Source organism: Callithrix jacchus, chromosome 8, assembly GCF_049354715.1.
Source record: "Callithrix jacchus isolate 240 chromosome 8, calJac240_pri, whole genome shotgun sequence".
Taxonomy (NCBI): domain Eukaryota; kingdom Metazoa; phylum Chordata; class Mammalia; order Primates; family Cebidae; genus Callithrix; species Callithrix jacchus.
The window spans coordinates 133,696,286-133,723,076 of NC_133509.1; the positions used below are offsets into that span (position 1 = coordinate 133,696,286).

The 26,791-nt window shown below is 45.5% G+C and overlaps 1 protein-coding gene and 1 pseudogene across 2 annotated transcripts; both read left to right on the forward strand.

The window, feature by feature from the left end:
* The first annotated feature begins 7,918 nt into the window (after positions 1–7,918).
* Positions 7,919–8,820, forward strand: LOC144577573 (uncharacterized). The gene has a single exon (XM_078336010.1). It carries the CDS (start codon positions 7,920–7,922, stop codon positions 8,229–8,231), a length of 312 nt encoding a protein of 103 aa, XP_078192136.1. The 5' UTR covers position 7,919; the 3' UTR covers positions 8,232–8,820.
* Positions 8,041–8,820, forward strand: LOC100402747 (eukaryotic translation initiation factor 3 subunit K pseudogene; annotated as a pseudogene). The gene has a single exon (XR_013521748.1). The product of XR_013521748.1 is annotated as a eukaryotic translation initiation factor 3 subunit K pseudogene (transcript).
* Positions 8,821–26,791: the final 17,971 nt, after the last annotated feature.

Here is a 26,791-nt window from a genome sequence, read left to right on the forward strand (position 1 = left end):
AGGTCCCTCCTCTGGATCTGACATTCCTTCCTGTTTTGAGCATGAGTTGATCTGGATGTGGAAGCTTATCGAGTGGCCACTGATGGGACAGGAAGAGGACTGAACTAGGAACCAGGGGACCCAGGCTCAAGCCCACATCTTGGAGCAGCAATCATAAATGTGACCCCTTGTGCGAAACCATCTCCTAGGTGGTAACTGTGTGTATATTCCTGAGAGCCCCAACAGCCCTTGTTTATAGGGGAGGAGACAGATGATATTGGTGCCAGCCTACTCCGATGCCCATGCCTTTCCCACGGTGGCCCTTGGGATCCTTTAGCCTTCAGGAACTCTTGGATACTCAGTGTCTTCATTTGTCAAATGGGAGGGCTGAAAAACAATGACTTTAAAAGTGTTTTCTGGCCGTCACTGTGACATGCTTCACAACATCACCACTTGAAATGATCACGTCGCTATCACTCTTCACCTCGATCCTTCTTTGTAAGCAGGTCTAGAAAGCTCACGGGAGCATCCCAAGAATGGCCCCAACTAACCCCCCCACCCACCCCCTCCCACCCCCACTCCACATATCCACAACCTTCACACTGTGACCAAAACACCTGCCACCAAGAGGCAATGAATCCACTTCCCAGCCCTTGACTCTGGGCTGGCCGTGTGGCCACAGTGAAAGGAACAGTGCAGTGTGCCCGTTCTCAGAGAAGGCCTTGAGAGGCCCTGCGCTCTTCCACCCTACAGAGAACGCTGCCTGGTGACCCTGAAACAAGCCCAGACCAGCCTGTTGGAGAGAATCAAGGCCACACAGAGAGGTTGCCGCAGCTGTGGACGGCCCCTCCAGCTCCCCGTTGCTGTGTAACAAGCCACCCAAATTCTACAGCCTGAAGCATGGTGCCTCAACATTCTGCTCAAAGGAGATCTTTCATAGCCTTGTCATACGGCCCCTGGTATTTGTTATTCTCTTTCCTGGTTCTTCCTATCTCTCTCGGCTCTGCAGACACATGACAGCCAGGGCTGAAGTCCTCTGAAGGTGCGGCTAGGTCGGACATCAGACAGCTTCCTCCCTACAAGTCTGGTGCCTCCCCAGGGTGGCTAGAGCAGTGCGGGTTTGGTCAGACACCACTCTTTACTTCTCACTTTCTTTTCTCCTCTCTTCTCTCTCCCCTTCTCCTTTCCTCCCCAATCCCCATCCTCTGCCCTCCCTTCTTCCCTCTCTCTCTCCCTCCATCTTCCCCTCCAAAGAACAAGGATTGTACCTCCCTCACTTCCATCTGCCTCCACCTTAACCCAGCGTCTCCACCTGGAGGCACGTCATGTGTCTCCCTGGCCATCTGCCGCTGCATTCCTCCAAGTTTGGGTTTTCTCCCTGGGACTAAGTCTCAGTCTGAGAGTTACTACCCAGGGGTGCCTCTTCTGGCCTCTGGACTGACTCAGAAAATCTCCAAGTAAGAGATCTTTCAGGGGACAGAGAGCATGATTCTAGCTTTAGAAGTCCCATCTTCAACAAACCAAAGAGTCCCCTCAGTGGCCCTCAAGTCCCACCACCATCCCAGCAGCCTCTTTTCACTGAACTCCTGGAGGTCTAGATGGCTGCAGAAATGTGTCACCCAAGCAGAATGCAACCCTCAGGACACAGCTGATGTGAGCCAGGTACACTGACCCTATCATCTTCCTCATTTTAAGAATCATGCTTCTGTTCACGTAGCCAAAACCTGCATTATCCTTCTTGACATCCACACTAGTAACTTGAGACTGTAAAAGTCAGTGCTTCCCAGATCCAACACTTTCAGGGTCTCAAGGGAAAATGCTCATTATGCTATTTCTTTCTCTTCCTCAATTAGGAAAATTGTTTATTTGTTTGTTTTGCAAGGCCTCACATCTGGAACTTGTCTTCACTCCTTTAAAGGGAAGAGAGCCCTATTTTACAAAACAAGCAGAAGGCGTGGAGTCACAGATCCAGGCACAAGTCAAGGCTCCAGCTTTCCTCACTGTAGGTAAGGGGCCGGGAGCACCTCAGTGCTAACTTCTATTTCCTAGTCTGGAAAGTCGGGACAGCTGGCCTGCTCTCTTCTCAGCAGGACCACAGAAGCATTTCAAGTGCCCAGCACAGTGTCTGACCCAGAGTGCTCTGACTAAATGGAAAACGTTAGAATTGATAAAAGTATTAACAATCATGAAAATGATAACAATTATATGATGATGTATTCCATGGCGTCTCAAAATTCTGATCAAAGAAGATCTTTTAGATCCTTGTCATATGGCCCCAGGTATTTTCAACTCGGCTTCTTGTCCTCCACTAACTTGGTAACACTGTCAACATTTTCAACCGACTCATTAAGAGCGCCTTTGAATCAGACAGGGATGCTAAAGCCGTCGGGATGCTGTGGAATCTCCTAATATTTGTCATGGGCAGTTTTTGAAATAGTTTTTTAAATCTCCCTAACCTTACCATGATGCTGCCCATATCTCTCCATCATGACTGCATAATTAAAAATCAAAGTAAAATATTTAGCTCTTAAATTTCTTCAAGGCTCTCATGTTATCGTATTTTCCTTCCAACCCTGGAGCATCCTTCTTCTCCTTTCCAGCTCCCCCACAGGCAACTTCAAATGAATGTGATCTTCCCATTACCTCCCTCTCCCGAAATCGCAACTTGACACCCCCTGCTTGGCCTGCCCTCTTTGTTGGAATATGTTCAGTTCCTATTGTCTGGTACATAGGGAATTTTTAAAAGTTGCTTTGTTAATAAAATGCTTCAGTTTAAAAAGTTTGCTCAGAGGCGAGGGTCTCTTAATATGTGTCAACTTCTGTTTGGATCAATTGACGTGGGATGCTATATTAATTATTCATTTTTGCAGAATGGAAATTAATTATTGTGCATGAAATTCTAAACACATATGGCAACAGTGCCGGCTGGACTGGCCCCCCTGCCAGGATTTCAGAGATTCAGATTCAGAGGTAATATGTTGTTTTGCAAAGCCAAGACCTCCTAAGGGTTCCAAGAGAGAAGAATTGAAAACCTGACATGTTTCTGTACGCAGTCCAAGTCCTGCGCCTCCTTGAATGCACCCCTGACTTCCCTGCTCTCTCTTCCCGAATCCGTGCTGGTGAGGGGGACTATCCGAGTCTACCACAATAGCTGCAACCACCTAGAACCTTCTGGTCGTTATCTTTGCCTCCAAATCTGTCTTCCTGCAGCAGGTGGTACCATTAACCACTTCTCCCTGAATCTTTCCAAGTGAGTCTTCCTGGAGGGGAAGACTGGACCCAGGGCGTTCCCTTTGCAGTGGGTCCTCCCTCTCTCTTTTTGCTTGTCATGTTGCAATGGAGTTGTCTGCGTGTGCGACTATCACCGCTGCCATTTGTGGAGTCCTCTGTGGGTAAGAATTATGCCTCGTTCCTCCTCATATACTCTCATGCCCCCTGAAGATAGGGAGCTTATTAAACTGAGTTGAACCTATTCGTTTCATGGGGGGAAAGGCTCACAGAAGTGCCTATCCCCTTCGAAGAAAATGAAGAAGAAAGATAATTCCTGGTAGAAGAGGAGGCAGGGCGCACATTTTAAAGCTGAGAGAAGTTATTGAAAATTTTAGATATACAGGAAACATCTACACCTTTTTCCTTTGAAGAGAAGAAATATTTCAGAGCGAGCAAACAGACATTGTGTAATTTCTCAGCCCTGGTTATCCCATCCTCTTTCTTACTGTGTTACCACCCAGCACAGTACTGGGCAGGAAGCAGCGGCTTCACAAATATTTGTTGAATTGATCAAGACAGGAAAAAATAAATACATGAAGTTAGGATTGTTCTGGTTGCAAGTGACAAAAAAAAAAAAAAGAGCCCAACCCTAAATAGGCTGAACAGACACATTGCGGTGATTCCGATATTCAAATTCCAAAGCCCAAAATAGGAAGGCAAAGCGAAGCGAAGCCTTTGGCAGGTGTTTTGCACAAAGTAGCAGGTCAGTCTCTGAATCTGAACATTGCAGCTCAGCTTTGGATCTCAGAAGCTGACACTTCCCTGCAATTTCCACACTTGAGTTTTGACCCTAAGCTCCGTGAACACACAGAGAAGGCCTAAACCTCTTTATTAACTACCCTGTCCATCATGAGATAATGCCACGTCTGTGCCGGTCATCTCCAAGATAACCAGATGTTGCTCTCCTTACTCTGTCTTCCTCTTTCTCTTTCATGAATCACCAGTTTGCCCTCCGTCTCCCTTAGGAAATGGAATTGGGAAGTCCAAAAGGGTGTTTCTCAACAAAGTTTGTGTCTTTAAGGAGAAAATGTGTGATGGAAACTAGAAAAGGGAAGAAGGTAATCATGAGCGTCATTTGGTTGATTTCATATCAAAGTTAGACCCGGAGTCTCCTGGTGCTCACGGCAAAAAGGGAGTTACAATATTTAACACCTCAAGTTATCAGACTAGTAGAAGCACAACAAGTTCTCATTGTAGGGAGCAGTGGGGGCAAACATGCTCCAAACCATAAACCAGGAAAGATGTTGCTTATGTAGGGGCATTGAGTAATGAGCTAGATGATGTGATTTCACCATGCTATTGTTAATGAATTCTTTTACTTTAGAAAAATCTTTAGATTTATAGAAAGTTTGCAAAGATAGTGAAGAGCATTCTCACATACCTGCACTGAGTTTCTTCTGTTGTTAACATCTTGTAATGCTGTGATGTATTTGCCAGAAGTAAGAAGCCAACTTCAGCACATCACTATTTACTAAATATACTTTACTTAAATTTCACCAGTTTTGCCGTGAACATCCTCTTACTAATCCAAGACACCACAATGTACTTAGTTATCACATCTCCCCAGCATCCCCTAATTTCTCAGCCTTCTCCCTGTGTGTGGTATCTTGACATTCCTGAGGAGTCCTCTCAGGCACCCTGTAGAATATCCCCAGCCTGTCTCTGTCTGATTTCTCGTGACTGGGCTGGGGTGACAGCTTTTGGAAATCATACCACAGAGATAAAGTCCCTTCTGATCACATCACATCAGGGGGGTTATGATAGCCACATAACATAATTTTATTATACAAATATAAACAGTTCTTATTTCACTTCTCACTTTATTAAATGCAAATTTCTCTTAAAACAATCAAAACTTACTTTTATTTCAATTCTGTTGGGTCAGAAATATTCTGATATTGACTATAATCAACCTAATCTCTCAGACTTTTGATTACTAAACCTATCAAATCACAACCCAAACCCTCTCTTTAATTTTTCTGCCCTTGTTTTGGTTTTTGGTGTGTTTGTTTTCAATAAAAAAGAAATCTTATCTTTTTCATGGTTAATGAACTTTCATCTTGTTTAAGTCACCATGATACCCCAGTGGATCAGTCCCCCTGGATTTGGCCAGCCAGCATCTGGGCTTTCTCTCCAGGCCTGGTCTTCCCAAATTCTTCCCTATTGTTGTTCACACTGGTGATAAAAGTATTGAACAAGGCAGAGTTGAGGACTAAATTCAGCCTCAAAGATCTAGAACTTTGAACTTTGTTTTGGACCAACTGAGGGCCAGAGCCTGCCTTTTCAATCACCCACATCCTTCGCTTTGTCTGACTTCATTGCCCCCAGCTGCCAAAAATGGTATAATCCAGCCCAAGCCGTCAGTAAGAAGGATTAGAGGCAGAACTGGGTAATTGTCAACACATGCCTGAAACTAAATTTCTTAGCGTCAGTGTTTCAAGTGAATTTGTATCTGAGTCTCCAGTTTTGAAGAATCCCATACATCCCACAGGCATGTACTGTGGGTCGAATTTGCCTTCTTTTTCTTCTCTTTAATTCATTGTTCAGTTTAGAATCAGAGCCATCTTAAGCTGGCAAAGAGGGAGGGAACCTTCAGTCCCATATGGGTGAATGAAGATGGGCACGGAAGTGGGATCTGGGTGAAGCTCCAATGCTACCTTCCTCTCACTGGCAACTGCCTCCCGCTCACTTGGTGTTAGGTTCCCATGTCTGCAAAACAAGGGGGCTCTAATTAGATGCTATCTAAAGTATTTTTCAGCTCTGGCATGCTAATTGGGAAGGATCCAGGGAGAGAGAAAGAGCAAAAACACACAGTGTTAGCAGTAGGCTGGATCCTTTGTATGCTATCTATTCTAAGTTGCCTTATGAGTTAGCAGCTGCCATCCCATTTTACAGAGGAGGAGACTGAGGCTCAGAGGTTGCACGGCATGCTGCAGTAGTTCTCCCAGCATGGACAGCAAGAAAAAAAAGTCTGAACATCAGTTCATGACTTCATTGTTCATGGTATTCCTTTCACTGCACATTTTTTTCTCGCTCATTTTAATGCTTTCCATATTACTAGATTCCATTTGGACAAAAATATACTCAGGCTTTAGATAACTGAAAGCCTTTCTGCAAGGTAGTTCTATTAGGAAATTACTGAAAAGGATGTCATCTCCCTCCACCCTTCTGAAAATCTAAAGCCCTGCTTATGACCTTCCACTTTAACAGGGCAGCATAAGGAACCTGGAAACTGGTGGGCTTTGACGGGTCTAGAACCATGAGTTTGTCTGGGTATGGTTAGCCCATTGACCTGACTCACCTCTTCACTGGGGAGAGGTGGAGTTAGGGCTTTGGCACTAACAAAACCAGTGATGTGACAGTCCAGTTATTGAACCTGACAGACCAAAGAAGCAGACAGAGGGGGCTGAGTCTGGCACTGACGTGCACCCTGCCTTGCACACTGTCACTGATCTACATGCTGAAGGATTTCCCAGATGTGTTCCTAAAAACGTGGTGGGTTTAAATTTGAAAACATTGAGGAGGGGAGGGGAGAGATGGGATCAGGAATCTGTGAGATATTGATAGTATCATCAGGGTGAATTTTTTTTCCCCAAAAGCTCCTGGCAAACATAACTCTTTCAAAGGATGACATTGAATACACAGAAGATTAATAATGGCTGCAATCAGTGTATTGAAGGGGTGCATTGGGAGACATTCCTTCTGCTCACCATAAAAACTCCATGAAAAAGGCACTGTTTTCCCCAGTTTAAAGATGCAGAGACAGACTGGGCGCCATGGCTCACTCCTGTAATCCCAGCACTTTGGGAGGCCGAGGAGAGCAGATCACCTGAGGTGAGAAGTTCAAGACAAGCCTAGCCAATATGGTGAAACCCCATCTCTATTAAAACTACAAAAATTAGTCAGGCAGGCACCTGTAATCCCAGATACTCAGAGGCTGAGGCAGGGGAATCACTTGAACCTGGGAATCGGAATTTGCAACAAGTTGAGATGGAACCACTGCACTCCAGCCTGGGCAACAGAATGAGACTCCATCTAAAAAAGAGAGAGAGAGAGAGAGAGAGAGAGAGAGAGAGATGCAGAGACAGAGGCTTACAGAGAATACATAGTTTTTCCCAAGTAGCAAAGTTAATAAAGGACATTAAAATTCTGTCTTCCTGATACTTCCTGATATACTTCCTGATACGTTAAAATTCCACATTTCCAGTGTTCATCATGAGTGCTGTGGTACTCAAATGACTTGAAAAAGAGCATGTTTGGGTTTATAGCACACACGTACACACTCCTATGCCAGCATACACAAACACACATACACACTCTTTATTTGAATGTCCAAGACATTTATGATCCAAAAACTGCAATTACGCTGTCAAAATTATTTCTTAAAAATAAAGGTGAGACTTTACCACCAACATACTTCACCAAAGAAATGTATAAATGATGCACATAATTGAGAAGGAAAAACGTACAGCAGTGAGGTCTGAGACACAAGAAGGAACCACGAACGAGCCTGGAAAGCACAAAAGGTAAAACCAAGCAAACACCAATTGCATTTTCAACAGTGATAATGCTAATGGGTTAGGGTTAAATGTAATATAAGACTGCATTTCTGGAAAACAACAGAGTGGAACGGCTGCTTCCATTCTAAGGAAGCGACTGTGCACGCGCCAATGGTGCCTGCGAAGAAGTCTCGTTGCTGCCCGAAAGTGTGGCGGCTGCTGCGAGAGCCTTTCCCTTCACTGCCCCCAAGGAGCTGGAACAACAACGACGTCATTTCCGTTTCCCCCACTTCTTCCTTTTCCCGTCCTCGAGGACGCCGTGCCAAGCCGGTGTTAACTGGCCTCCAGCCCTGGTTGTGGAAGGCGACAGTAGTCATGGCGATGTTTGAGCAGATGACAGCCAACGTGGGCAAGTTGCTCAAGGATATGGACAGGTACAATCCTGAGAACCTGGCCACCCTGGAGCGCGATGTGGAGATGTAGGCCAAGGAAAATGCCCATGATCTGGAAGCCAACCTGGCTGTCCTGAAACTATACCAGTTCAACCCAGCCTTCTTTCAGACCACGGTCACTGCCCAGATCCTGCCGAAGGCCCTCACCAATCTGCCACACACCGACTTCACCCTGTGCAAGTGCATGATTGACCAGGCGCATCAAGAAGAACGGCCAATCCTGCAGATTTTGTACCCCGGGGACCTGTTGGAGACCTGCCACTTCCAGACCTTCTGCCAAGCCCTGGATGAAAACATGGACCTCTTGGAAGGTATAACTGGCTTTGAAGACTCTGTCCGAAAGTTCATCTGCCAGGTCATGGGTATCACTTACCAGCACATCGACCGTTGGCTGCTGGCCGAGATGCTCGGGGATCTATCGGACAGCCAGCTAAAGGTGTGGATGAGCAAATATGGCTGGAGCGCTGACGAGTCGGGACAGATCTTCATCTGTAGCCAGGAAGAGAGCATTAAACCCAAAATCATCATGGAGAACATTAACTTCAACAGTGCGTCCAGCATCATGGCCTCCTCCCAGTAACCACAGGTGTTTAATAAAGATGTGTTGACTCAAAAATAAAGATGTGTTTCCTCCTGGTAGGTAAAGTCCAAGTAGAGAGGCTCAAGGTTTTATAGGGAAAGTAACAATCAGCAGGCTTAGAAATAAGACATGAACTATGGGAAGCCTTACACGTGCTTGTGTGTTTACTGAAATAAAATGCATTTTGTAGACGAAGACAGTCACCAAATAAAGAAAAGAGCAGTGAGTGTTTGTGTTACTTACCTTAGTAATAATAGTTTGTACTTTATCCCTCATGTTTCACAAAACAAAAGCCCCATGAGGACAGCAGGAACTATGTCTTGATCTTATCTGCATTCCAGTTCCCAGGCAAGAAGCTGGCAAAGTCAGTGCTCAAAAGGTGTTTATGAATTAATTGATTGAATTGAATTCTATTGATTAACTTTGAATTGTCCTCCCAGGGGGACACATACATCTGCCAGAGTTTTCTCTGTGGAAGTTCCTGCTCGTCCAATGTGTTGGCATAGTCACTGGCATACAAACTTCATAAGATAATGTTTCCATTTACACTGCTACATCTGGCAAGAACACACATTCAGGTGCCAAGGCGAAAACTGACTCACCTAGCTCCCCCCCTGAACACAGAAGAACCCTTTTGTGACTTCTATCCAACATCTATTGAAGGGCCACCAGAATTTCTTCTTCTTCCTCTTGTGTTTCTATGTTAACACCTGTTGCTATCTTCCTAGCCATCAGAATGGTCTCCATGTGTGCAGGAGAATGGCCAGAGGACCAGCCTAGTTGTCCGACGCTCCCACCACGTGTGCCGTGCTGTCCTGTTCTAGACACTGAACACCTTCCATGTGGTTGGCCAGAGATAGTTTCCTGGGGTTCAACATACCCAGTTGAACAGGGCCCTGTGCTTAGAAGGGCCCCAGGCTTGGTTTCATGCTCTGATGTCACCATCTGGAAATCCGTAATTTTTGAACAAGGGGTTCAGTATTTTCACTGTGCATTGGTTCCACAAATGAGATAGCAGGTCCCGTGCCTGGCACCATCCTTAGCCCTCATTTCCCTAAGACAGATCAAGTCTTCCAGGGAAGACCCTGCAGTCTTGTCCAGGACTCAGACATATGTGAGCAAGCAGTACAGATACTGAAAAAAAAAAAAAAAATCCCTCCTCTCCTCCAGCTGCCTGAACTGGTCCTGCAGATGCTGCTTCCTTGGGGTTCCTACTCACCCCTCCTTGTGGCAGTAACTCAGGTCAGACCCTCCTCCTGGCAGGCTGTCCCCACTCAGCTCAGGGCTCCTCATCTCATCCTACAGCCCACCTGTTTACAGCGACCCCGATCAAGCGTGTACTGTCTCCCTTCTTGGCCTCCCCCAGCTTCCTTCCCGGACCTGCAGAAGTTAGCCCAGGGGCTGTTTCCTCTGGGACTCCTTCCCTGACTTCCGCAGTCTGGTCAAATCACCCTTCTCTGCCCTCCCACGGTGCCCTTGGCTTTCCGTCTGTTTTGGCAGCACTCCTGTTCCCTGCAGTCACACCTAAAGCATGTGCCTGTCTTCCCCACCAGATTCTGGCCTCTTTGCAACAGAGATGGTGCCTTTTCTCATTGGAACTCTGGTGCCTGGCAGGGGTGCAGTCACTGTTTGTGGAGTAAAGGGGTGAGGAGCAGGACTCTTTGGCAGGTTCCCTCATGTGCAGGGTGTCATGGGGAACCCAGAGATGCACCTTGCTTTGCTGCCAACATTGAGATCTGGTCACAGGTTGACCTCTACTTGGCCAAACTTCGGTGGAAGGGAAGCCATCTTTGCAGACAGTCCTCGGTCTCCCGGCCAAGGTGCTTTCCCCACCAGCGCCCCCTACTGTGGAATCAGATTTTCAAGATTTTCAATGCTTGTCCCACTGCTGAATCTGAGTCTACTTGTCACCACCCATCTTGGCCACACACAGACACTAACGCCTTGTTTTCTCCTACAGGCAGCTGCCTCCTGAAGCAGGGATCTCCTCTGTCTTCAGCATAACCCAATGTACACTCCGAAAGCTCTCAGAAATGCCATTAATTATAATAATAGTGACACTCTGTACTTTTATAGCCTCTTTCATCAGAAGATCTCTGAGTACTTAAAAAATATTATCTCATTAATCCTCACAACACCCTCGTGAGACAGCTGGCAGGTAAACCTATCCCAGTTTATCAGGACAGGGAATGAAGACAGAAAGATGATGTTTATAGAAGGGACCGGGATCAGGCAAAGAGATGGAAGCACTTGGGACCCTGTGCCGAAGCCGGCTGCATCATAAACCTGGTTCGAGAACCAGCCCGGCGTGTGCTCTATAAAAATGTATCTGCATCGCATGAGTGAGGAATGGTCAGGTCTGACACTTCATTGGTGTTTAGGAGATGATATCAAATCACTGACATCTTCAAAAGTCACCTTTTCGTTTCTCAGCAAATACTTGCAGAGTGTCTGCTCAACACCAGCTCCCACTGGCAACACTGATGGAGGAAGCTTATCAATAATGTTTATGAATCCTTCTTCCTAAATTCATCTGAGTGCTAACGCAGCTTCCAGCAAAGAGGAAAGAAGATAATCGTATATGAATTCCAAGCCCCTTCCAACGTCGGGAACACAAAGCAAGCACCTGAGAAAAAATATTAATTATGTCTTTTAACGAGGAATCAGGACTCTGTATCACTGAGCCTTCGTTTACATTCCTAGCTCTGAGCTGAGCAGGATTTTGAAGGTATCTGGTCTAACCCTCTCATTTTGCAGAAAATGGGGAAAAGGAGCCTCAAAGATCTTGGGGGGCTCCCCCTGAGCCCCTGAGTCACAGTGAGCAAAGGACAGCAGCCAGGTGAATGGTTTTCTTTTTCTTTGTCTTCTTCTAAGAGGTGAATCTTGTTTTCTCTGCAATAGCAGAGAACACCCTTATTTATCGACACAAACAACTAACTACACCTTTGACAGCACTTGAGAAAGTTCTGGTAAATATCAGTCCTTTCATTTTTACTTCCAAAGAGAATGGTGAGTGTTGAATCAAGGGGTGGGAGGGGGCAGGAAGCTTCCGGCCAGTGCTCAGTGAGGGGCTTTGGCCTGGGACCCACATAGGCTGGGAGGAGAGAGGCTCCCTCTCTGAGTGAAATGAGCCCAGGAGCTCTGATGCATGCACAGTGTATAATAGATACCTGTCTGATATAATTAATTGTATTTTTCCTAAATTTAACATTGCCCAAAGGGGAAAATCGTTTTGCTTGATAAAACCCCTCCTGCCACACAGCTTCTACAAGCCGGCCAGATTTAATTGCTATGATAAAAACCACAAGAAAGACCAGGTTCCCACTCAATCTATAACCACATCTACTGAAGAATAGCTTTAATCACCTCTGAAAGGGCGACCACAAGATAATTAGAGGGGAAGGGTGCTCAATGGGAATTATCCAGATATATCGAATCTCCGTTTATCACGAAGTTCAACTTAAAATATCTTGGCATGGCTTTGTTCCCAGTCCCCACCCTGTTTTGAGTTAAGCCGTTGTGTTTTCCATTATCTAGTGGTGGAGAAAATGGGCCTGTTCCACTTGTCTATGTCCACCAATAGGTTGAAAGAGGAAAGGAGCCAACTGTCAGCTGAGAAGAGCGTGGAGTCTGGGGAAGGCCACACAGGGATCAGAATCCTCTTTCCTCTATGACCCTCCTGTGTGCTGTGTGACCATGGGCAAGTGGCCTAACCTCTCTGAGCGTCCTTCCAAAAGTGAGGGCAATAGTGGTTATTCTACAGAATTATTTCAGCTGAACGCCCAATGTATCTGAATCGCTTTCAGATATCCTTCTGCAGAACAGCCACGCGCCCCTAGAAACTAACAAAATGAATAAAGGCCTGAAACCAACGAGCCAGATTATCCGCGAAGGAGTGGAGAGGACAGGGGTTGGCTGTGACAGTGGGGTTGGCTTTCCAGGGCTTGATTTTCTCCTTCTATTGATGCTCTTCCACATTGCCCAGGGCAGGACTCTGAGGGGCAGGCGCAGGAACCAGTGGAGCAACATTCTTGGCAGCCTGTTTGTGCTCAGAGCAGAGAGGCTTTGTTCCAGACCCAAATTCCCAGGCCTCTCGCTGTCTGGGGAGGCTGCTCAGGAAGTGCACGTCTGCCTGGCCTTCACCTCCCTGAGGGTCCCCGACCTCCCCCAAGTGCAAGCACAGGCTGAGTGCTTGTCTAAATTCCTGGGACAGAAGAGACTCTGCCCAGGACCTGAACCCCTGGAGGAGGGGAGTGGGGGACAGCTTGCTTTTTCTCTCACCAGGAAGCGGGGACTGAGGAGATGGAGACTAATCTGTATATTCATTCATTCCTCCCTCCTTTGTAACTATGGTGGCCGCTGTGCCCTTCCCCCAGCCCCAGCTACATAAACTTGACCCAAGCTTTGAGTCGCAGTCCTAGGCCATGAGCTCCACTTGTCTCTGCAGCTCTTTTTTTTTTTTTTTTTTTTTGAGCCAGAGTCTCCCTCTGTCACCAGATGCCAGGCTGGAGGGCAGTGGCGCGATCTCGGCTCATTGCAACCTCCGCCTCCCGGGTTCAAGCAATTCTCCTGCCTCGGCCTCCTGAGTAGCTGGGGCTACAGGCACGCGCCACCACACCCAGCTAATTTTTGTATTTTTTTTTTTTAGTACAGACTGGGTTTCACTGTGTTGGCCAGGATGGTTTCGATCTCTTGACCTCGTGATCCACCCACCTCGGCCTCCCAGAGTGTTGGGATTACAGGTGTGAGCCACCGTGCCCGGCCTCTGCAGCTCATTTCATGCTTCTGTGTGCCTTGGCGCTCCTGCATTTCAGTGCAACATCTACCCCTGCCTCCACCCCCAGCTCCAGGATCCAGTCATTAAGAACAACTGCTCCCTATTTTAAAAATAATCCAGTCGTGTCTTCTGTCATAGGTAGAATAACGTCCCTCCCAAACATATTCATGTCCACATCCCTGGAACCTGTCAGTGCTGCTTTATATGGCAGAATAAACGATGCAGGTGCGATCAAGTCAAGGATCTTGAGGTGGGAAGATGATCCTGATGGTCTAAGTAGACCCAGTGTGATCATGAGTGTTGTTACATAAGGCATGCAAGGCTACTCAGGATCAGACAGTAGGAGCTGTGACAGTGGAAGTAAGTAGTGGTTGGAGTGATGCGAGATGGGATCTCACGCCAAGGAAGGCGGGCAGCCTCTAGAAGCCGAACAAGGCAGGGGAAAGTATTCTCACCTGAACCTCCAGAAGGAGCCATTCCTGGTGACACCCTGATTTTAGATTGCTCGACACCAGGGCTGTAAGAGAATAACTTTGTGCTGTTTTAAGCCACTGAGTTGATGGTAACCCAGCAGCAATGGAAAACATTAATCTCCAACACGTGGGGAGCTATGCAGTCCATAGTGTCACATCCTGGAGTACTTGGCCTTCTACAAACAACCTCCCCTCCCCGTCTTCCCCAAGAGCATGAAGTAGAAGTGCTTTTGTCGGCAGGGAAGGGAAAATCTAAGTGCCAGTGCCTATGCACCTAACTCATTATTTTCCCCACACAGCCGGAGCAGGGAGGTCGGCACAGGCATGGTGTAGTGGCAGTTCTCAAAATCCTTCACTTAGGATGCCAAGGAGGCTGCTGTGACTTCACAAATCATATTGACACCAAATTCTAGAAGAAGGGATTGGGCATGGTGCTAGACAGCAGTTCAGAAAAGCAGAGGTTTTCCCCAAAGCCTCCAGAGCTGCCCTATCTTTTGGTATCATTATCAAAACTGAGTCCCACAATCACCCCTTGTCTTCAAATAAGGCCAGAAAATAACAGGATGGATGGTCATACCTCGCTTAGTCCACATGTGATTCATTGCCTTAACACGCCGGTGTTGCAAACAACATCCATTTTTATAAACAAGGGAAAAAAATGTTGGGTGTTTGGGTGCAGCCGATGTGTTGGTGTTCCCACGATCACTACTCTCCTTTAGGGCACACCGGCCCAGCTTGCAGCTGTGCTTCTCTGCCTGCAGCGGAGGGGAGAAGCTGGATGCTAACAGATCTAGCCCTCCACCTAGATCTGTTCCTCAGGGGCCTCCACCATGATAGATGGAAGATGGGGAACAGATCCCCAGGCTTCCTTCCCTACCTAGATGGGATAGTAGCTCAGAGATATGCTCTGCCCTGTCTCCCAGGGTGCCCCAGCAGGGTTAGCCTCTAGGTTTCCACCAGAACACTTGCATGGAAATGCCCTTATTCATGGCCACCTCCAGGATGACTCCCTGGACCACATTCCAAACTATGTCCTTGCACACTATCCCCTGTCTCAGCATCTGCTTCTGAGGGACCTCAAATGAAGACCGCCAGTATTTTCATTTTCTCTCAGCCCCATCCTCATGCAGGAACTAGGGGTATCAATGCCTACCCTCAAATGGTCTTTCCAAAGCAACTTCTCAACAGAGGTGAAGACTTTGTTACAAGGACTTCTTCCACAAGGTGCCTGAAAGTGAGAGTAAATGTCATGGCACATGTGTTTGCTTACCAAGCAGTCACTGGGGATCGGCTGGACCGGATACTAGGCCGTTTGTGAGATTTACTAAGGCATATCAGATACAGTCCCTGCCTTCAAGGAGCAGCCAAACAGAAAAAGAGAGGGGAGGAGAGATGGGAAGACAAGGCAGCCCAGAAAGGAAGGGATTAAGCTTGCCTGACGGAGTCAGATGGGGAGCTGAATAGAAGATAAAGATAGGGAGAGGGGGGTTATCTCAGCCCAGGTACAGCACAGAAAAGAGAAAGAGTAATGACAGAGGGAACTCGTGGCCCAGACTGCTGAGTGGTGCAGAAAGGTAGGGTAGAGGAGGGCACATACCGGGAGGAAGATAGAGCTGGGGAAGGCACATGTATTTGGAGACAAAACTTGCCACCTGGAAGAGCATCATCCTTCTGCTGAGTTCTGCATCTTGGTGTTCAAAAAGCCAGCCCATCTCTGGGTGAGGCTGGTATTACTGAACCCTTTCATTCATACAACTATTTCTAGTGTTTTGTAATATAGAGATTTCTATTAAATCTTCCCTACAAATTTTTCTGCCCATTTCTCAGTGAGAAAGTAAAGCTCAAAATGCCAGTCTTTCCTAAGGCCACAGAGATAACAGGTGAAAGCTCCACCATTTGAACGGAAGCCTCATGTTCTTTTTAAGGGACTCTAGCCACCCTCCTTTCAGCTGGGAAAACAAAGGGACAGAAGACAAAGAATCCATTTGCCTAACACACCTGGTTTCATTCATGGCAAGTCTCCATCTTTATGAAAAGTTATTTTATCTTCTTGCCAGGTGCTTCAAACTCTACTGTCCAATAGAAATATAATACAAGCCACAAGAAAATTAGTTTTAATTTTCTAGTACCACATTTTTTAAAAAAGTGAAAGCAAACAGGTACAATTAATTTTAATAATATATTTTAATTAACTCAACATACCCAAAATATTATCAACACATATCAATATAGAAATCACTTATTCTTCATGAGATACTTGTATCCTTTGATTCATACTGAGTCTTCAAAGTTCCATGTCTACTTTACAGTCAAAGCACATCTCCATTTGAACCAGCTCCATCTCAAGTGCTCGCCAGCCACGTATGGTAATGGCTGCCATATTGGACAGGACAGCTCTAGAATTGCATGTGAAATGGCAGAGTGGTTTGCGCCCTGACTTGGAGTTCTGAGGTCTGGCTTGGCTAAAGCCACATTGTCAGCTTTTCCCAGTATTCAGAGTGGAGAAAATGAGATCACCATGCAAGGCATAGCCACCTTGACTCATAGATTTAATGGTAGATAAGAGACCCATGATCTAGGTCAAAGGTCAGCAAACTACAGACCGTGGGCCAAAATCAGCCCCAAGCCAGTTTTTATATGGCATATGAGCTCTGAAAGGTCTTTAAATTTTCATAGAGTTGTAAATAAATAAATAAATAAATAAATAAAATTTTATAAATATACAACCACACTCTACATGGCCTGCAAAGCCTGAAATATTTATTAGCTGGCCCTTTACACAAAAATGTTGCCAACCCCTCATCTAGTTAGCCATATTATTATTTTTACACCAATTGGTCTTTAAATATTTACATTCCAATCTATAACCACAATCCCTACATGTTTTTACTATTAATTTGACATCTCTGTCGTCTCAATGCTTACCATCAGTCTTTCTCTTCAGCTTCCCCATTCTTGAGCTCTTTATTTAATTCATCACTTGGTTAGCTGAAATTTCCCGTCAATTTCTTTTTTGTTCTTTTTTTTTTTTTTTTTTGAGACAGAGTTTCACTCTTGTTACCCAGGCTGGAGTGCAATGGCGCGATCTCGGCTCACCGCAACCTCCGCCTCCTGAGTTCAGGCAATTCTCCTGCCTCAGCCTCCTGAGTAGCTGGGATTACAGGCATGTGCCACCATGACCAGCTAATTTCTTGTATCTTTAGTAGAGACGGGGTTTCACCATGTTGACCAAGATGGTCTCGATCTCTTGACCTTGTGATCCACCCGCCTCGGCCTCCCAAAGTGCTGGGATTACAGGCGTGAGCCACCGCGCCCGGCCTCTTTTGTGTTCTTTTCAAGAAAGTCGCTTATGGAAAAAGCTGGGTTGAAAGGGTGAAAAAAAGAGAAAGGCACTTCTATGCTGTGTTACTTGAGATTCTACTGTCCATTAATATTTCATGTTTTTTGTTTGTTTGTTTGATCATTTGTGTCATTATACTTAAGGAGAAAAATCAGACTCAGCCCCTTCCTTCAAGTGCTGAGGCTGGATGTGAAATCGGGGGCTGGAAGTCACACTGATTTCCTTCAGAACTTTATATATCAGCCTTCTGGGGACACTGAAGACTGTGCGAGTGCTCTTACTACCATCTTCTGATCGCCTTCTGATTTGCTGGACCTTAGCAGAGAGCACCATTTCTTCCCAGGGCCTCACAGGACTCTATTGAGTAACTTAGTTCAGGTTTCAGATAATATCTGCCTGTTGCATTTATACCTGAAATACAACTTACTTGCATATGAGATTCTTGATTCACACCTCATATCAGTTAGAACTCTGCATACTGTTCTCTGTCTTTGGGTGTGACATATTGCTGCAGGGAAAATCTAAATCTTGATTTTTCTTCCCGCTTAGATGTCTGAAAAATTCCACATGCTTTTGATGTTCAATAAATTAAACAGGATATGTCTTTGCGTCAAATGTTCTTTATTGACATTTTGTAAAATATAATGTGGTCTTTTAATATGAATAAATGTCTTTTTTCTCTTCTCTTCTTCTTCTCTTTTTCCTTTAATTAGGACTATGAGCAGTTGACCCATTTGTTCATTTCTGGATATTAGGGCCACAGATCAGTCATGTAATACATTATCTTTGTCTATTAGCTTTCCTCTGATTGAGTCAATCTCTGTTTTCTGCATTCATTTATATTTTCTCAAGCATTTTCCCAAAGTCAGTTAATTCAGTATTTCAACCACATAGTTCTTTTCCTTGTTGTTTGTGATTTATTTATTTATTCTGTTGTTTCACAATCATGTGGTTTTCTTAACGTTATCCTACCATGTTCTTGTGATGTCAATGATACATTGTTGACTTCCTATTTAACGAAGGATTTTCTTCACTTCCTGGGGTTATGTCTTTTTCAGAACTAGGTTCTTCATCTATATTTGATATATAATGGTCTTCAATTTTTTATAATTATCTTTCGATATAGCAAATTTCTCGTCACCTAAATTGTCTTAAACAAGTGCATCTCTTCCCAGATCTTCTATTTTCTCAAATAAAGAACCGTCTTGCTGTGATAACAGGGATCTGCTTCTTCCTCTTAGCCCCTAGTGGATGTGCATGACTGCACTGCACCCTGTGTGAGTGCACTGCATTTTGATGGCAAGGCGAGACACCCCGGCTGGAAACAAGTCTCGTAACTCCAGAAAGAGGAGGAATAAGCCAATTTCACTCCAACTCTATGCTGTAGCTACCTTGACGGATACAGGCTGGTGGTACTTGGAGAAAATGCAATGGATTTCCCCTGATACTTCCTAAAGCTGCCTATTCATCTCCTCAGTCTACCTATCTCAAAGTTAGAAAATGGGGCTTCTGCCAAAATGTATTAGAGAATTTGGTCAACTCACTTCTTAATTGGACAGTTATTATTTTGGGGGTTGAGGTAAATATAATATGCATACAGTCATTTCATAATGTTTCTTTTTTTTTTGAGACGGAGTTTCACTCTTGTTACCCAGGCTGGAGTGCAGTGGCGCGATCTCAGCTCACCGCAATCTCCGCCTCCTGGGTTCAGGCAATTCTCCTGCCTCAGCCTCCTGAGTAGCTGGGATTACAGGCAAGCACCACCATGTCCAGCTAATTTTTTGTATTTTTAGTAAAGATGGGGTTTCACCATGTTGACCAGGATGGTCTCAATCTCTTGACCTCATGATCCACCCGCCTTGGCCTCCCAAAGTGCTGGGATTACAGGCTTGAGCCACTGTGCCTGGCCCCATAATCTGCTTCTTTCTTTGATTTCACTTCTGCATGCAAATAGCATGAGATTGGGCCTAGTTCCTTGCTTTATTCCAATTATTCATTATTGGCTGCTTTTTGTCAATTTTTATTCATTTAATTAAATGTTGTAGAAGAAAGACTCTGTGGTCCATCTTTATTCCACCTATTTATTCAAAACGGCCCTCTCCTTCTTAATCCCAAACCTCAGTAAATTGAAGTCTACTCCTCCTTCCTCTCTGTGTTCTCCCACAGTGGTCCTCTTGTCAGCAGCACCCTTCCTCCTATCTCCAAATACCCAAGTCATGACCACCCTTTTATACCCTGATAAAATGACACAGCTACATGAAGACTTCCATGTGGCAAATAATGATCTCCTTGCTCACTCGAAATTCCCCCATTATCTATTCCATTTTTGTACCACTCGCCACTTTCTAACTTGTCCTAAATTTTCTTGTGTCCATGTTGGCCTCTGTCACTGCATTGTCATCACCACGATGGCAAGGTCTGTGCATTATCCAGGTCTGTATCTTTTATATGTAGTGAAATATATCACAGTGTGGGAACTCAATTAATGTTTCTCAAGAGAGATACAATTTTGCTCAGCAGAAAAGGATTTGCCTTATGCCATGTGCATATACAGAAAGCAGGAAGGGATATGAGGTGGAGCTCAATCAGCAAATTTGGAGTCCACAATGAATTCCACCGTAATGAATACCATTGAAGCAAAGCATGCCGAGTGACAATTAGATTTCTAGCTGTATCATGTAGCCCATTTGCTTGCAGCATGATTTACACAGTAACACAGGTAATAACAATAATGTAGATTGACAACCATATTTACCTGTTACTCCAGAGTCATCAAAAAGCCTTCACCTTTCTTACCCCATCTAACTTTTGCAACAATCTGGGGAAGTCATTCATTTCAGTCCAATTTTACAGATGAGGAAAGTGAGGTGTAGAAATATCAAGTATTCATTCAAAGTTATATCGTTAGTAGGCAGCAGAGCCGGCACCTGGCTAAGTCTGTCTGCTTGTCCCACAGAATCTAAGATGCTCCTCTAAACAGTACCTGCCACCACTCACTGATGGCAGGCAGGGCTGCCCCATAGGTTGTACAGGTTGTTAACTGTCAGGGTCATCTGGGTAAGAGGTCAAGTGCAGAGGAAAATCCGGCCTATGCCCCTCTTGCCAAAATGTGTGTTCTGGCAGAAGGCTACCTCTGCTTAGCAGAAGCCGCTTCCTGTAATTCGCATGAAGCTAGCAGGGGAGAGCTACTGACAAGGATGGTGTCTTACTAAGTTCTGCCACCCCAGAGACCTGCTGTGTGCCAAACACACAGTAGGTAGGCATTCGTACATTGCTTTATTCAATGAACATGTTCTCATTTGCAAATCTCATTTTCATTAGCAACTGGATTCAGTTCCCATAAAAAATTCCCAGACGAAACCCAGAAACATAAAGGCTTTCTTAGGTCCCCCATCCCTCCTAGTGATGAGATTTGACCAGAAGTCTCCAGGGGGAGTGTAGGATCACCTCAAAGTCAGAGAGAAAGAGTGCTCCTCCTTGGCCCCAGAGGAAGACAAGAGTAAGAGCAGTTCTCTGTCCTGCTGTCTCATACCTCATCCAGCTCCAGATGAGGGCAGTATGTTCTATGATCTTTTAGGGTTAAATTCCCCAGAATTTTCCTACCATTTGCAAAAGTGAAGACAAGAGAATGAGTCAGTGTCTTCATGTAACTTGATGTGCACAAATTTTCTATAAATGCTGCAGATATGTGGATCCCAGCCATTGGAAACCCAGGTCAGCAGCAGGCCATGTGGATGGCAGTGCCATATACGCCAGACAAAGAGGAAGAACTTAAGAAGTCCAGGGGAAGAGTGGACAGGACACATGCAGGAAGGGGTGATGGAGGGAGGGGAGCAGAGGGCTGAGGAATGGCAGGTGGGAGTCACTTTCTAGGGAAAGGGCAGTAAAGTGGAAATGTGTAGAATCCATGGAGCTGATTTATTCTTGAGTTTCAGTAGAAAAAGAACCTGCTTCCTGAGTCCCAGTTTGATAACCTGGGAAAATATCTGCTTTTTCAAGCGATAGTACCCTTTTTGGAAAAGTAAAGAAGACCTAATTCATTCATTCATTCAACGAGCAAACACTTTCACTGTGTCCTTGGTATCAGGTCCTGTGCTGGGTACCATGACACAGAAGGTAAGACACGGTCCCAGTCTTGAGGAGGTTATGTTCTGATGGGCAGATGGGCCTGGCACAAGCGTCTCCATGAGAAGTTAGAAATGGTCAGCTCTAACAGAAAGGAGAAGAGAAAGACCTACAGAAGTTGAGAAGGAGGCAGTGTAGGCAGGATGCAGGAGTCCCCTCAGAAGGCATCTTCTCATGAGGCTCATATGAAGTGGGCCTGGTGGGTTCCACACATCACAGAAGGGTCTGTAGCCTGTAGCTTTCACTTAGCTCTACCTGGACCTCCATGGCCCACACTGTTCTCTTGTTGGCATACCACATCATAAACTCTAAGTCTTCAGTTGCAAAGGGAGAGAGGGAACAGGTTGGGACACCCAGCCTTCCACAACCCTTCATGGCCTATGGCGTGACCTTCACATGGCAGCAGCTAGCATGTGTCGCTAAGTGCTTTATTTGCATGATCTTTCTGAATATTCATGCCCTCTGAAGAGGGAAACCCTAGCTGGGACCACATGAACAGAAGCTAAATGAAACCAAGGAGCATGCCCTGCAAGCCTCTGGGGGAAGAGAGTGCCAGGCAGATGGGAGGGTAAGAACAAAGGCTCTGAGATGACTGCATATTTGGAGTGTGACAAAAAACCAGGATGGGCTAGGTAGACACAGCAAGGGGATGGGATGGGCCAGAGGAGTAGCAGGAGCTCTACCCTAGCGCTGGAAACTGCTAGATCACTGTGAGGACCTGGGCAATGACTGGGAGTGAAATGAGAAGCCGCATAGAGAATTTGAGGAGACCAGTGACGTGACTTTATCTATACTTTGGAAGGATTGATCTCGATGTAATTGAGACCTCAAGACACTTTTCAAAGGGTTATTTGGCTGTTGTGTTTTTAATAGACTTGGAGGAGAGGAGTACAGGTGAAGGCAGAGAAGCCAGTGAGAAGCTATTTGTAAAGTACAAAGCATCGTGCAAGGCACAGAGTGGGCGTAAGTGCTTAGAGAAGGATGTCGTTATGACTAAGCCCCTACTCAACCCATGCTGGGTGTGAGTAACATGGAGAAAACTGAGAGTCGATCTCTGCCATGGCCTTTATATGGTAAAATGCAGTTTTGCTTTGCTAGCTGTTTGTCGAATAAATGAATGAGTCACCCCCTGTGTAATTCAGGTCTGGTGGGAGACCAATAGGGCAGCAACTGAGATGTAACAGCAAGGGCCCCAGAGGAGGGAGCAGTGGACTTTTTTTCTGGGGAGACAAAATGTGAGCAAAAGCTTTACAATGGTGGTGAAATTGAGATGGGCATTGAGGGGTGCATAGGAGTTTTCCAGGCAGACGGGAGACCAAAGGCACACCACAAAAGGGCAGCTCTAAGAAATGTGCAGAAAGAAGAAGTATGTGAAACGTTCACGAAGTCACGAAATTGTCCTGTACCTGAAACATAGTTGGTGCTCAGGGAATATCGGTTACATGAATGAATAATTGCTATGGGACCAATGGGATGCATGGCTGTGAAGATACCCCAGGGCCAAGCACAGGTGGGCTTTTCCAAGGAGCACTCAGGGGGTGCTGAAATGGAAACTGATGGGAATATTATGTGTCCTTTGAGCAAATCTGGGGTGAGGGAGGAATTGCATTTTTGTCATTGCCATATTCAAAATGCAAAACTAGGACCTGAAATAGAGTAAAAGATATTCACTCATAACTGCACATTTCTATATCAAGCCCCAGCTTCCCTCCCTGAGTCCTGGGCTTTGATACCCTAGTCCACTTATTCACCTGGATATTCAATATTTAACACATACAAGGAAAAACTCCTTATCCCCCACCCAGACATGCGCCTCCCCTGCAGTAGTAGACATCCTGGTACTCACAAATATCCGGCTCATAGCCCCTTCTTGGTACACAGTGTGTCTTCCTGGACTGGCTCTGGGCAGGCAGCTAAGAACCAAAGTGACATGGGTCTTTTCTCAGCCGGAGCACAGAAGAGGGGTCATGGGATCTCCATGCTCTCCTCCTTTCCCCACTGCGGTCACTGAAGTGGCCACATGTCCCAGAAGGTATAGCTGCCAAAGGGTGGCTGTGCACCTGCACTGGATAAAAACATAAAAATAAATATTTGTTGTATTAAGGTATTGAGATGTGGGGGGCTATTTGTTACTGCCGCACAACCTGTCCCCCGCTGATGAATACACCCTGTCTTGCACAGTCTTCATTAATAGTACTGCTGCGTTACTCAGGCCAGAAACCTATGATGCTTCTCTTTAGTGTCCCAGCCTGGCACACTTTTCTGACCCATTGCTAAGTCCTTCAAAAGTATTTCCAAAACTGAGTGTTCACTATCTCCATCCCATCCCCTCTGTGCAAAGCCCTGGCAATGCTCCCTGGGATGACCGGAGCAGCTCGTTCACTGATCCTTCTCCTCTCATTGCCACACAGAAGAAATATTTCCTGATATTTACCATGTCTAATGTTCCTTACTCACAGTGATCCACTGTCTTGAGAACAGACCTGAATTCCATACTGTGGCCTGCAAGGTCCTGCGTGCCTTGGCTCCACATCGCTTCCTCTGGTTCCTTCCCCTGCCACCCTTGCCTCCTTCATGGCTCTCCCACCTCAGGATCCCTGCACCAATTGCTCCTGTCACCTGCAGTGCCCTCTCCACCAGCCCTTCCCACATTTCACATTCTCTTCATCTCTTCTCTGATAATTTGTCAACTCCTTAAAGAGGTCTTCCCTGATACCCCTTTGCTAAGCCAACCATCCTGTCACCCCAGTAACGCTACGTCACCTCATTTTATTCTATCATCTTCACAAAACATACCTCCAACGGAAGTTACCCTTTCATGTGTTTACCTAATTTTTGACCATGTGTCTCTATCAGAATATCGTGTTCATGAGACCCCCAGCACCTAGGAAAAGCCTTGGCCCATAGTAATCTCTCCATATACGGTCAGTGAATGACTGAATCAATGAATGAGTCTACTAGGACAAGCTTAGCTGTTGGTGGAAGAAAATGAGATTGCTGTGAACTTCATCAAAAATGATGACTTCTTGGGACTGCCACTGTGTTACAATTCTATTCCCTCGTTCAATATGAAGAAAGGAAAGGAGAGAAGGAGAGAGAATAAGGGTGAGAATACAAAGGCATTGTACACGATCCTGTTTGGGGTGCCTCTCATGCCCGACAAATAATGAATTAGAGAGAGATCAGAACATCCAAGACCAAAACAGTCATTAACTGCCACTCCCCCCAGACCCCCTCCCAGAACACGCCGGCTGCCAGAAGCCGGCCCAGACAGTCCAGTTAGGAAACAAAAAGATGGAACAGAAAGGCCCCTTTGAGCAGCCTGGTTATTAAGAGCTCTAGGCAGGGAGAGAGAGTGTGTGCAGCTTAACTCAAACATTCGTGCTGAAATGTAAAAAACAATTATGACATTCAATTATTCCATTAAGTGAAATTAACCATTCTTCTTGTTCTTTGAAAAGACCAAAAGAAAGCACAGATCTGAATAATTAGGTCAGTGAAGAATCGTGAAGAAAGGATGTCTAGACTTTTATTTTCATTTGAAAGTAGGAGGATTTCGCATTTGGGCTGTGTGTGTGTGTGTGTGTGTGTGTGTGTGTGTGTGTGTGTGTGTGTGGTGTCCGTTTGCTCTAAGAACGCCTTTGAATTCCCGGGGTGGTCATATGCGAGGCTCTGTGCTGGCAGGTATGGCCAAGTCCGGATCAAGGAGTGGCATTCCCACTTTGATGTTGACTGTCACGCTCGGCTGCCTGACGATCTCTTTGGCTGCCTGCAAGTCTGTTGTCCTGGGCGACCAGGTAAACCCGGCCGGGAACGCAGACCCTGCCTCCCAATCCTCCTTGGCATCCCTTGCAGAGGAGAGATTTGTAGGTGGAGACTTTTCAAATTCCAGGAGGGATCTTGGCCCCTGAGAATCATCTGCTGAGGTTGTGTTACCTGGGGGCACGTCTGGACGACACATATGCATTTAGCCGTATGCTCACATGTGTGGGGGGGGGTCATGCACTCACACACCACACACGTGGCTCAACTGTGAAGTGAGGGAGTGAGGACGGAGTGCAAAGACAAGAGCCACCGCTAAGACCCCGGATGTGTTAGTGAGCCCATGACCCCTCTGTTGGTAGCTACAAATAAAGACAGTGCTAATATCCACCTTCCCCGGAGTGTAGGCAGTAAGGAAGCTGCCATATCTGCCCTCCAACCTGCATCTGAAGTTCCACAGTGTGGTTTCTCCAAAAAAAACTAGTATTTTCTTTTTCATGATGTGATTCGCCTGCAAATACTAAGTATCAACACCATCTGGGTCTTTCTGTTTGTTTGTTTTGTAATGTTGCAGTCATCTGCTGAGTGGTCCATTGCTCCAAGGAAACTTGGGACATCAAGCCTGCTTCTCTGTGAGGTCTGCAGGTCTCTGCAGTTTGCGCTAACAGTCTCCCCCACCATAGATCCAAAAACATATGATGTTAAATTAGGCCCCGGACATTGCTTTTAAAAAGTTTTTTTATGATAGTGGGAAAACGCACATAACATAAAATCGACCATTTTAGCCATTTGTAAATACGCAGTTCAGTGTCGTGAAGTGTATTCACATTCTTGGGAAGCCATCACCACCATCCATCTCCAGAACTGCTTTTCATCTTCCCAGACTAAAACTCAGTCCTCACTGAACCGTAACTGTCCATGCCGTTCCCTTCCTACCCCAGCCCACGGAAACCACCATTCTATGTTCTGTTTCTATGAATTTGCCCACTCTGAATGCCTCAGGTAAGTGGAACCACACAGAATGTGTCCTTCTGTGGCTGGCTGACTTCACTTAGCACAACGTTTTTAAAGTTAACCCACGACATAGGATGGAACAGAACTTCCTCCCTCTTTAGAGCTGGGTAATATTCCACTATACATATATACCATATTTTCTTTAGCCATTTATCCATCAGTAGACACTTGGGTTGCTATGGGCTATCATGAATAATGCTTCTATAGACATGGATGTCCCAATATCTCTTCAAGTCCCTGCTTTCAATTCTTTTGAGTATTAAAATGACTTTTAAAGGAGAAGGAAATAAAAGTATCATTTTCTATTCAGTGTATTCAGCTAGTGTGTTATCATGGAAAGTGGATGTTCTTTGTATTCAAATAAAACATGATTGAAATTTTGTCGTTAAAAGTTAAAAGAATTGTCGATTTAAGTAAATTATTTAACTTCTCCAAGATTTACTTTCTTTACAAGTATAATGGAAAAATCTAGCTCTTTCCAACTTAGAAAGGTAGTTGTGAAAATTGAATTGATTATCAG